The sequence below is a fragment of the Falco rusticolus genome, chromosome 13, assembly GCF_015220075.1.
Source record: "Falco rusticolus isolate bFalRus1 chromosome 13, bFalRus1.pri, whole genome shotgun sequence".
NCBI lineage: Eukaryota > Metazoa > Chordata > Aves > Falconiformes > Falconidae > Falco > Falco rusticolus.
Window position 1 is genome coordinate 24,103,677 of NC_051199.1, and position 12,288 is coordinate 24,115,964.

A 12,288-nucleotide genomic window follows, 5' to 3' on the forward strand; every position below is an offset into this window, starting at 1 on the left:
CAGATCACTGTGAAGTGGTAGCCCAGCCTGTGCAACGTGGAGGTGTCAAAACCCCAGTGAAAGTCAGTGGCCACACCTTAACTCGCACACACCCACAGAAAACTTCTCTCTGGGCTCAACCGTTTGCAGAAAAGTTTGCAAGGAGTCTTCAAGGTTTGAAAAACAGCCAAACCAACCCAAAAGTGGTTTCAGATCAAGCCAGTTCAAGATGCACCCGATGTTCACGTACTATGACATCAAGCACAGGTGCCTAGGGAGGTGGTGGAGGAACAGAAAAGATGTGTAGATGTGACACCAAGGGACATGGTGCAGCAGTGGCCTTGGCAGTGCTGGGATAACCGTTGGACTTGGCGATCCTAAAGGGCTTTTCCAACCAATGTGATTCTACGGATCGATGATGGGGGGAGAAGCGGTGCAGCACCGGGCTGGGCCTCCTGGCCAGGTCGGGGCCCCCAGGCCCCGCTCTGCCACCCAGCAGCTCCACAGGAGCTCAGAGGCCCCAGCAAGGACTCGGGGAGCTCTGGGGCCTCTCCCCTCTTAGCCAGAGCCTCAACCGCCCCAAAAAGCCCGTTCCTACCGGTCCCCGGCGGCGCTCGCTCAAACGCTCTGCAACGCGGCGGCTGAGAAGCGACCCCCACCTCGGGGCGGGGGGAGCGGGAGGCGCGCGGGAGGCGCCCGGCGGCCGCCCCCCCGCCCCCGCCCCCAGCCCCGTCCCGGCGGCCGCCCCCCTGCCCCAGCCTCAGCCCCGTCCCGGCGGCCGCCCCCCGCCCCCCCCCACAGCCCCGTCCCGGCGGGCCGGGCCGGGCGGGGCGGGCCGAGGGCAGGCAGGGTCCCGCCCGCTCCACCGCCCCCCGCGGGGCTGGGGCTGCCGCAGCCGGGGCGGGGTGTGCGGCGGGCGGGCGGCCGGGGGCTGCACTTTGCTTCGGGACAGCGGCCGGTGAGCCCCCAGCCCAGCCGGGCCGCTCCTCCGCCGCAGGGACAAGCCCCCCGTCCCCCCGAGCGAGGGGCGCAGCGCTGCCCGGCCATGATGCTGCCCGCGGCCGGTCCCAGCGCCGCGCAGACCTGCGGGGCCGTGCTGGTGTCCGCCGTGCTCCTGCAGTCCGTCTGCGTGGCCATCACCTTCCTCTACTTCACCAACGAGCTCAAACAGGTTAGTGGGGGCGGGCGGCCCGGCCCGGGCCGTTTTCTCCCTTTCTCCCTCATTTCGGGCCAAGAAAAGGCAGGGCGGCCCGAAGCCGGCGCGGCGGCTGGCCTTGCTCCGAGCAGCAGCCGGGTGCGGGGCAGCGGGGCTGCGGGCGGGAGCGGAGCCGTGCCCAGCGCCCCGCAGACGGAGCGCCTGGCGCCGCCGGTGCCCGCTCCTTTGTCCGCGCCGCCCTCGGGCCGGGGACGTGCAGGCAGCGCGGGGAGAGCGAGGCAAGGACGACCCAAAAGTTTTTGCTTTGCCTCCCCCCCCCCCCCCCCCCCCCCCTCCAAGTTAGGCGCTTTTGCAGAGAAGTAGCAAATATGCTTCTCATTAGAGCGCTGGATTGCTGCCTCAGCACATTGCGGGGCCCGCAAGCGCTGCGGCGGCGTTCGCGGCGCTCGGGGGACAACAGCAGCCTCTGGCAACTGGGTTTGCACAGAGGCGACGGGGAAGGAAACACTGAGAAAGGCTGAGGTGCCTTTTAAATGCCTTCTCTAGGAAAAGGCATAGTTTTAAGACAATGACTAATCCCAGAGGAACTTCACCCAGACAGCAAACACCACTGAATTCCCCGGAATGACCTGGAAAATACCCATTGTGTAGTCTGGATGCTTTGGTCTTGCAGCCACCGTCCAGCCGCTGCTTAACTCTTTCCTCTTCCTGCCAAAGATCATTGGCATGCCAAGAAAACTGCATTTAGCCGAGAGCCCCGTGAGCCTGTTGCACCCATGGGGTCCTGCTTTTCACTGCCCCTCCAGCACTCAGCCTTTCCCCGAGTGCCTTGCCCCAAATTCCCAGTCCTGCTGCCAGTTGTACCAGTTTTGTTTCTTTCCCTGGCACAAAGATAAACCTAACTGCAGGTAGGTGTGCTATAGTTACACAGCTTCAAAGAGTATTGCAAAAATGTAAAATATTACGTTACCTGTGCATTTATTCCACATCAGGTTTAATAGGTGGAGTCCTCTGAGGTGTCAAAGTCCTCTGTGAAGCAAATGGCGAAGGGGATGCAGTCATTCTGCAGCCAGTGCTCACACTTGGGAAATGCACAAAACAGATTTTCCTGCTAAGTTCATAGCTGTGGCTGCCCCACATTTGGTGAAATTTGGGGGGTGGGGGGTGTGTGTGTAGCAGAAACCTGTTGATTTTAGGAAATCTGGTTACATAATATTGCTAATGAAAAACACATTCATGCATTCTCATCTCTTCATGCATATGGTTGGGAGTCCTTTGCTAACAAGCTTGCCAATCTAAGTAATTAGTAACCACACTTACCTTTCCCTTCCTTTTACTCAAACATGTACCTGGGACACAACTGTACCGAGCGATACTTGCCCAAAATACAACTCACTTTTTCAGAAGAATAAAAAGCCTGCACTTGGTGTGAAAAGCTAAATCTGCCCACCCTGAAGTTCTGCTGGGCTGCAGAGTAAGGTTACTGGCTCTGGAGGGGGTTCCTTAAGCACATACTCTTGCATGTGCCATCTGGTGCACAATAAACAAGGAAGCAGCTTATCCAGAAACACAGTCTGCTACCATGCATCCACGTGGTGCATGTGGAATAAATCTCAAAAGATAAACTGCAATTTTTGCCTGCCCATTTCTCTTCCCTTTGTCGTTCATAATATCTGCATTTCTACACCTTCACCAAACTACTATGTCTGCCCAGACTACAAATATTTTTATCTTTAGAAAAAGAATAATGTATAGCTAGCAGGGTTTTTTTCTCTACAGCTGCAGTAATCTGAGTAGGACTACGAATATGGCTATTTGTTTTAACGCTTCTGCTGTGGGAGGAAGTGCTGAGACATGAGCACAATAAAGTTCATTATGCTTCAGGATACAGGCCTGCAAGGGAAATATCCTCAGACTTCCTTCTGTTTTGAAAACATAGTCCACATACAGCTCCTGGAATAGGAGAGAAGCTTTAACAAGACAGTATTCCTGCAGGACTTCTGTCCTCAAAGACTTCAGTGCTACAGGTAAACCTCATTTGAGCAAGTCTTACAACACCCTTGCTTTCTCTACCCATAAAACAGAAATACCAGTCCTTCAGTACCATATGGTGCTAACACAAGGTTGCATTCCCAGAGGATTTCAAAATGTGTGCAAAACACTGTCCCAAGGCCAGGATGCTAAAGCTGTTAGGGGGAAAGTGTGCAGGTAAGGAGAAGGCAGAAGCATTGAAGGAGGACTGTGCTTCCAGACTGGAGGGCAAAGCTCAGAAGTGAGGAGATCTGGTCAGACAATACACAGTAACAGCTCAACTGCTCACATATATTTTATGTTTTTTTAAAAACCCCGCTTCCTCAGATTACTTTGTTGTAGAAGCTAGCATAGTTAAATCTGCCAGAGCCCTTAATTTTAAGTGCGGTTTTGCCTTTACAAGCACCTCATATTAATCACTTTCTTGAAACAAGAAACCTGATTTATCATTGTACTCCTCAGCAAAGACACAGAAACCTTCACAGACACTTGTAGTGCTGGCCCTGTGCCACTCTGATGCCTATAAACTACAAAACCATTGCAAGGAGCAGACGAAGCTCGGTGGAGCGTGCTGCTGCAACAAGGTGCTGTTCGGCAGGGCAGTATGGCTCAATCTCCCCATCCTTCTGGAGTGGGAAATCTCTTCCTAAACCTATCTGTTTAGCAAACCTAACCAAACTTCTTAAACAGAACAAGGGCGAAATGTCAATGTTGCAACCAGAAGTCCATCTGCGCGAGCTTATTGCTGGTTCTTCCCAGCTCCTGCAGCACCTCTGCTGCACACAAGTCCTGCCAGGCTGGAGCCGATGCAGCCGCAGCCCAGCTCCAAGCGCACAGGAGCTGGTCTTGTGGCATTTGCTGGAGGCAGCGCAGGTTTGTGGGCTCGTACATTAACCAACAGCGCCAGCTGGAGTTGTGTGTGTGTCGCCTGGCCTGCGGATGCTGCAGAGCTCGGGAAGAGCTTTTTGCGGTGCTATAAGCTCTCCCAGTCGGATTCCCTGGGAGCCAACAGGAGTCTTGCCACTCTTTTCAAACTTATTTCTTTTTATCAGAAAAAAAAAGGTGTTTTCTCTATGACTAGAGGATATAGACACAGGCCCATGTCATAAGCATTCAGCATTTTAATTTGATTTGGACCCAAATGTCATTTCTGCTGCCTGGACTTTGTTCTGGACTACTAGGTCAAATACAGTTAAGAGGAGACCCCAGACTGGATATGAGGAGGATATGGTATGGATTTATAACAGCAAAAGCCTGGATTAAAAATGGCATTGGCTGAACAGACAGAATAGAAAATACTTTTAAGGTCTAGTATTTGATTTCATCCTCAATAATTTGTGAAGAAAAAGCCCTTCTGCAAAAGAAATATTTCTAATGCAGAACTAGAAGAATTCACAACCTGAGTGATTTGGGTACTGAATTTTCACAAAGCTTATTTAGTTGAGTGCTGGGTACCAAAACTATGTCCATGGAGATAATGCAAGTATATTTTTGCATATTAGGTATGCCATCATAGTTAAATAAATAAGCTAAACCAGGATGAATTACTCATGCTGTCTACATAGTCATATATATTTTTGCATAATATACATTGCACTGTACTAGCAAATGCTTTAAAGAAAAGAAAGTGTGTTCCTCAGCATAATGAATTTAGTGACATACTGTAGCTGCATCTCTGTGAGCGCATCACAGGAGAAAAATCCTGGCTTCCTCTTTTGCTGCAGCTCCGGGACACGTACTCCAAGAGCGGCATTGCTTGTCTCACCAGTGAGGAAATGGGAGATTTCATCCAAAACTTGGATCTAACTGAAAGTGAAGACAGAGTGGCTGATCCCTGCTGGCAAGTAAAGTGGCACCTGGGAAAGTTAATTAAAAAGGTATTTGGGAACCGACACACTGGAACAGTGTGCTGGGTGATGGTACAATTCAAAGAATCCTACTGGCAGAATAAAGGGGGCTCTCGGATAGATTTTTTGCAAAGCAATAGTCATGGCGCAGCTTCAGCTGCAGAATGCTTGCACAGAAGCAAAAAACCCGCCAGGACGGTGGTTGCACTACATTCAGGAAATAACAAAGCAGAGACAATCCATTTTTTCTAAGCGAATTTCAGTGTAGGCTGGCTTGTCTGAAATACCTGGGGGTAAGTGTTTGACTCGAGCTTGTTTTCTCCCTGACCATACAGCTCATAGTGCTAGCAGAGGTGTCACTCCCTCCTTGGAAATGTAGGGAGACTGACATGAGAAAATGAAATGAAATGTAACATGGGGAAAGGTAAAAAGGTGCCTGAGGAATGGTCTAGTCATGAGCTGCGTAATGTATTAGGGTTGGAAAGAGCGAGCAAGTGCACAGCATCAGGCACAGCACCTTCCCAGCTCAGTGTTCAGAGAACACCATCTTCTGCATGACTCACACGCAATACATACAATATTGGCGACAGAGAAGAAAATAAGCCTGGCTGAAAAATCAGAAAGGCCAAAATCCGGAACAGTTTTCAAATCTCCAGCACATTAAAAAAAAAAAAAAAAAAAAAAAAATTATCCATACAAATTTACATCTTGCTGAAACTTACCTGGCAGATCTTGCCACCCAAAATAAATCTTCTATTTGTATTCAGAGATCTCTGCTCCTTTGGTGGAAATTATGCCAGTGAAGTCCCTGAACTTCTGTGTAAAGAAAATATTGTTTTATTTGGTGGACATTTACACATCTAGTATACCTACCAGCTCCCTGATCGCTTAAAAAAAGATAGCCTGGGTGCTAGAAATAATAAATTATAATGATGATGATAATGAAAATTATGATGATGACGATGATAACAACAACAACAACAATAATAATAGTAATACAATAATATAGATGGATGGCTAGATAGATAAATAGAAAGGTGGCAGGGCAGAACCCATCAGTAAGTGGCAATACAGGGCCCATGTTAGTCACGCAGGGAAATCGCCTCAAGCCATCAGCACACTGGCTGCAGCTGCACCACCGTCGGTAACCGCACTAGTACGTGTCAGCAGTCAGCAAACAGTTATAAAGAAGGGGAATGCAGAAAGTAATATAAGCTGGTTTAAGAGCTTAGGTAGATAGGTAAAGGCATAAAAATTTCTCAGAGCTAGGATCTCACAGAAGTGTATGCTGCCAGGTATTCTGCAAATGGAAGCTTGTGCTTGCATCCTGTATCTCTTATTGGAAAAAAGCGTGAGGGACAAATTTTCCAATAGACTTAACACCTAGATGGCTGAGCTCCCTGGAAAATGTTTTCCCACGTATGCTGTTACATAAAAGATGTAGAAGGAGAAATACTTCATTACAACAAATTAATAGGCTCTTTTTGATTTGCTTGTTGATCAAATCCAGAATATCCTTTATTTTCACGGGTCTGAGAAAGTGTCTTTTTCCTCTACCTATCAGTTTCTGCTGATAAACTAATTCATTTTCTCTTGTGTTGGCAGATGATGTCAAGAAGCTATGAGGAAAACATATCTGCAGTCAACGGTATTATAATAATTTTATTATCTGTGGCAAAAAGGAGCTGTTAGTGGCACCTGATGGGTAGTGACTCAGTTTTTTAGAAGTGCAGAAGACGCTGACTTAAATCTCATACCGGCAGCCAGTCATTGAAAAACGATTACTTATTACTAGAAGGCAAATTTTTCAGGAGCCAGAAATACGGTCAAGTGGTTAGAGCAAGGTAACCAAGGTGGATGCAGAGGACTCTGCTTCTGGACCTCAGTCCCACAGTGTTACAGGAACATTTAAAAAGCCTGCTTTCCTGTGAACAAGCAGCACTGAACTGCTGTACACACAGATCAGTTAAGGAGTAGCTCTGCTGAAGCTCGTGCGGCATCAAACACGCTGAGCAAATGCATTTCAACCTCCAGGTGGAAATTCGGAGTAAAGGTTGTGAATACTTGACTGAGAAAGGTACTGATCGTGAATGTGAGAATTTGGTACCGTGGATTATTTTAGGTTGTCTGCTGGTAATTTTGAGGGGGGGGGGGGGGGGTGAGGGTGAGAAAAAGGAGAAGAGAGAGGCACATAAAGACATTTCAAGGAGAGCAAGAGGAAAAGGGAAATGTAAACCTCATTACCCAATGCATAGCGTTCAGTCTGTGATTCAGTCAATTAAAGAAAATATATACCTATTCTTGAAAAGCAGGTCAGATGAGACAGATTCACTTTCTGATGTTCTTGCTTCTAACATGAGGTTCCTTCTCTCATATCTCCTCAGCTGAAGGAGCCCTGATGCTGCCGACGGACAGGCAGCCCCCACGCAGCCCCAGCAACAGGATCGCGGCGCATCTGACGGGCAACAGCAATAGGAAGAATTCCCTGTCCCCGTCCCCACGCAGTAAGGAAAAACCTTTAAAAACAGTTAAAGGTCACAGAAATTACTCTCTCATTGCTAGCCTCATGCTTACATACACCTTTTAATACTTGCATTGAGTGTATAGTAAGAAACAAATCATCACAAAGTCTTGTCCCAGACGGTATTTTTCTTGGCTAATTCTCGTACAACGAGGAGATACATCTGGATACATCCCTAACTTTTCTTCTGGAACCTTCATGGTGGGGGGAGGAGGGAAATACCCTTCTTCCTAACATGAACTTTTCCTCTCTTCTTTAATTTCCTTCTGTTAGTTGTGAGTCCCAGCTGCTATGGTGACAGACCCATTAGAAACGCGAGACAGACAGGAGAGACTTGACATTCAGGCCATATTAATGATGGGCTCGTTAGGGTTCCTGCAGCTTTGGAGGGCATCGGACACAAAGGGATATTGTAATTTTGTCACTAAGTAACAACATGATAAATTTTCTCTTATTTGGGAGCACAAAAATGAAAAATAGAGGTGGTTCGTGTGAATTCTCACATAGAGCTAAACAGCTCACTTCTGGACCTTAAATTGTTGGAGAACAGACCTAACGAACCGCCGGGAAGAGCAGGTTTCCTTACTTCGTTATTAAAAACCAGACTGCCCAACTAGCAGACACCTGGCTTCACTATCTGGCTTAATTTCATGTTTTCTCTCTTCTTTTTTCCTCAAGTAGATTCCTCACCCAGAAGAGGGAACGGACAAAAACTAAACAACTGGGAGTCCTCCAGGAAAGGCCACTCTTTCCTTCACAACGTGGAGCTGAGAAACGGCGAGTTAGTGATACCCCAGATGGGCTTGTATTACATCTACGCACAAACTTACTTTCGTTTCCGTGAAAATGAGAATGAGGATTCAGATTTGTTGGCCCAGATCAGGAACCCCAAACAGCTTGTCCAATATGTTTACAAACTGACTAATTACCCAGAGCCCATTTTGCTTATGAAAAGCGCAAGAACAAGCTGCTGGTCTAAAAAGGCAGAATATGGACTTTATTCCATCTACCAAGGTGGCGTGTTTCAGCTGAAAAGAGAGGACAGGATTTTTGTCTCTGTCAGTAATGGTGACATAGTTGACATGGACAAGGAAGCAAGTTTTTTTGGAGCCTTTATGATCAGTTAAAAGGTGAAAATGGTGCTCCAAAAGGAGCCAGTTTTCCTAGTCAGGACCGGCTTAAAATTCTGTAAAATAGGGGATAATAAGCAAACACTGTAGCAATACCGACAATACCAAAGTCCCCTTTCTCAGCTCACTCAGCGCCAGGTCCGACCATGCCAGACACCCTCCCAGCAGCTGGGAAGGAGCAGCAGCAGCTGGCTGCAGCTATGCTGGCGATGCTCTGTGCGGGCACGGGCACCACGGCTCGCCGCCCCGCCAGGCCGGGGATGTGTGAGGATTTCGCACACCACAGATGATACCTTCATCCAGAACCCCAGGCAGGTAAGCGCTCGCCACCACCTCCGCAGAGATGCTCCCAGCTGGCTCAGCCGTGGCAGGTGGGATGGAGGATGCTCCATCACGTTTTATTCGTGGTCTCCATTGGGATCCTGTCTGCAAGTACTGCTTCCCAGATGCCCATGGAATTCCTCTGGAAGTTTTTGTTTGAACCTGAGTTTTAGAAAAGTTAAAAGGCCATCAGAAACTCAAACTGCACATCTTCACCTCACCTAACAAAGCACTTAAGCGCCTAATTAATTTTAAGCACACAAAGAGTGTGTCTAAGCCAGGGTATTTACGTGCTTGAAACTAAATATGTGCTTAAGCGTTTTTCAGGATCATGGCTTGAGTAAACACATTAGTCTGTCTTAATCAGGATATTGTACATAAAAACAACTGCTGAAATGGCACAGAAGAGGTTTTGAAATCAATTACTATTTTGATCAGTGCATTATGATAGCGCCTATTTACTTCATTGCTGTACTGCAAAGATTTCACCCCGCTTCCAACAGGTTCAGTAATGCTGTAAAACTGTTGACAGCAGTTGATCCAGAAAAAAAGGTGTTTTTCTGTAAATACTGAATTCCATTGAGACATTTGCCACAAATTAAGCATGACATGGTTCTTCCATGTTTATTTGTACTGGCCTGTATTTGGTAGGATGTAATGTGAAATAACACCCCAATGACTAATATCTTAAGGAGAACAGACACAACTATCTATACTTGATCGAGAGCTGCATATTTAGGTAATGCTGTTTTGATTTTACTTTATTTTTAGAAATGGGTGGGAAATCCTCATAGTTTTGTGTAAACCATATTTTTTTTTAAAAAAACTGGCCACTATATTTTCTAACTCTTACATTAAAAAAATATAATAAAGGAAAACGAAAGATTTGCAAGTGTAAGCTAGACACAGCAAAAGTCAGGCAGCATAAATCAGTACATCTGCAGCCCTGTCAGTGGAGCGATGCCAGTTTGCACCACAAACGCATTTTGCCCAGGTTCAGAGAAAACAGCGGGGAAAAGAAGGTGAAAGTGGAAAAAAATTGGAGGGAAAGGAAGACGGTTATTCTGCACATGTTACTGTATGTCAACAGAATGATGTCAGGGGAAAGTCTGGTTGTCTCCTTTTTTTTTTCTTTTTCTTTTTTTAATACACTAATGTTGCTGTGGGAACCCTCACATTCATCTCCCCATTCTGGTAATTAAATCACCCTACAGCCCTTGCATACGGGCCTCGTGAGTAAATGGGCATCGTTCATCTTACTACTTTGTCAACAAGAGGAAATGAATAGGCATAAGCCCCTGCATTTATTTGCCATTCCGAAAAGCAGGTACATTGGTGCCCTTAAATACCTGTGTTTGAGCAGCCAGAGAAGAATTTCAGGAATACCCTCCATTTCACAAGTTAGGGCAAAGAAACACTCTGCCGTAAGCCTAAACCGATGAGTTTTAACTTTTGCCTGCTGTTTTAACGTAGCGTCACACATAATGTTTTCAGTGGCAAACACATGAAATTCTCCATCGTTTACTGGAACACTTTGGTTTGCCCCATTCTCAAATCACCTGTTTCAACAGAGATCAGAAAAATGTTTCTACAGTTCTCTTTTTGATTTCAGTATTGTATTCAGAAATTTTCTGCCTGCCAGAAAATGCTGGGGAGAACAAAACCATTCCCTACATATCTGGGTGTTTGCTACATTGGAGAAATGACTTTTGTAGGTTCACTTTGCAAACGGACCGGGCTTTTTCATCTCGGCACAGGATTGACCCATGTTAGCAGGTTTGAGGTTATTTTCACAATTTATTATATTTAAAAGTTAATTATTAAATTTTTTTAAGAAATGTTATTTTAGGAGCTTATTTGAAAGAAAAGTTATTTGAACTGTGAAAAATTATTTTGGATGTACTGGTGACAGCTTAGAGTCAGAAACTCTCTCTGGGTAAGAACCGATTTGTGTAAGAGCACTAGTGGCTGCTAGAAAGGACTGGAAGGAAACCGTGGGGGACTCCACAAACTTTCAGCTGATGCTGAGAGAAACTATTACACACCGATTTTTTTGCTGCATGTTCTCCCCTCGGCTCTCATTATGTAACACTGTGCCCACTGTCACTTGGGGAATGCTCCCTGGCATTGCCTGCCTTTTGTATCTAAATGTACATGTTCTTGTTCTCTGCATGCAGAGCATATCGCAACAGGGATCACACCAAATAATCCTATTTTATTCCTGAGTAATCCAAAGGCATGCTTGCCGATGTTACTTTGGGGGGAGATTATCAAGGAACATCAGATGGGACGCATTTGAAGATGAATGGAAAGACAGAAACTTCTGTTTGTACATTTGCACGCTGAATCATACTTTTCATCTCACTTTACCTTGAATGGCGAATGTAGCAAATTTTTATTTGTGGTTATAGGTTGTGGTAACATGTAAATAGTGTAATTTTTCTACATGCATTTTATATAAAACATTTTTAGTAAATAGTTTTTTAGTCTTGCAACGGTTATTGCTGTGAGCTTATAGCTTCCATAACAACAACCCTGTCTAAACTAATTTCTCCGACACTGGTTGGTGTCGGTTATAATCCATTAAATGCCGCAAACAGTTGCAATGCAAAGGACACAATGCAAACCACTGAGCAATGCCATATTGTGTTGTGTCATGTAACTGGCTTCCAGACCCCCCTAGTTGGTGAACAGCATCTGGAAGCAGTACACTGAAGAAATTGCTGAAAATGATTTCATGACCAGAGACTACAAAGCGCTGAGCCCTTCCCTTGAGGTTCTTCTCGTGTTTCTGGGCTTTGGCAATTATTTAAACACTTGGGAAATCTGTTTAGTAGGAAAACATCTGATCCTTACCCATTACCAAGCTACAGTAGAAGATATATTGAATTCAGAGGGACAAGGACCATTTACACAGATGCTGCAAAGCAGCAGTAAACTGGAGATCCCCTAATGCTGAAAACAAATGCACTCCCTGCCCCAAACGCAAACATGGGATATCCTGTGGTCTGTTCGCTCCACTTCTAAAACTTGCCCCGATGAAAAAAGTGTATGAAACCCAAGCAAACCCTGGAAACTCAAGAAAACTGGAAACAAAAAGGCACCACTTAATCTGAACCCCAGCCCTGAGGTGGGAGAGAAAATGGTTTCGCCCTACGCGGGCAGAGAAGGGCCACGGCTGGAACAGCAGCAACGTGCCGCAGCAGGGACCTGGGGGACAAACCCCCAGGAACACTGCCCTGACCTTAGCCAACCCAAGGACTATTTCACCTCTGTGTGTCTCCTTTGACATCGTCCCCTCAT

The 12,288-nt window shown here is 46.3% G+C and overlaps 1 protein-coding gene across 3 annotated transcripts; it reads left to right on the plus strand.

Moving 5' to 3' along the window:
- The first annotated feature begins 884 nt into the window (after positions 1–884).
- TNFSF10 (TNF superfamily member 10) lies at positions 885–11,480 on the plus strand. Of its 3 annotated transcripts, none has more exons than XM_037407309.1 (5): positions 885–1,150; positions 4,891–5,043; positions 6,619–6,661; positions 7,398–7,517; positions 8,213–11,480. In XM_037407309.1, exons 1-5 carry the CDS (start codon positions 1,025–1,027, stop codon positions 8,659–8,661), a joined length of 891 nt encoding a protein of 296 aa, XP_037263206.1. In that variant the 5' UTR covers positions 885–1,024; the 3' UTR covers positions 8,662–11,480. The 3 variants fall into 3 exon arrangements, with proteins under 3 accessions (XP_037263206.1, XP_037263207.1, XP_037263209.1); XM_037407310.1 differs by having other exon boundaries at positions 886–1,150; positions 8,216–11,480; XM_037407312.1 differs by lacking the exon at positions 885–1,150 and adding an exon at positions 2,922–3,162.
- The last annotated feature ends 808 nt before the right edge of the window (positions 11,481–12,288 follow it).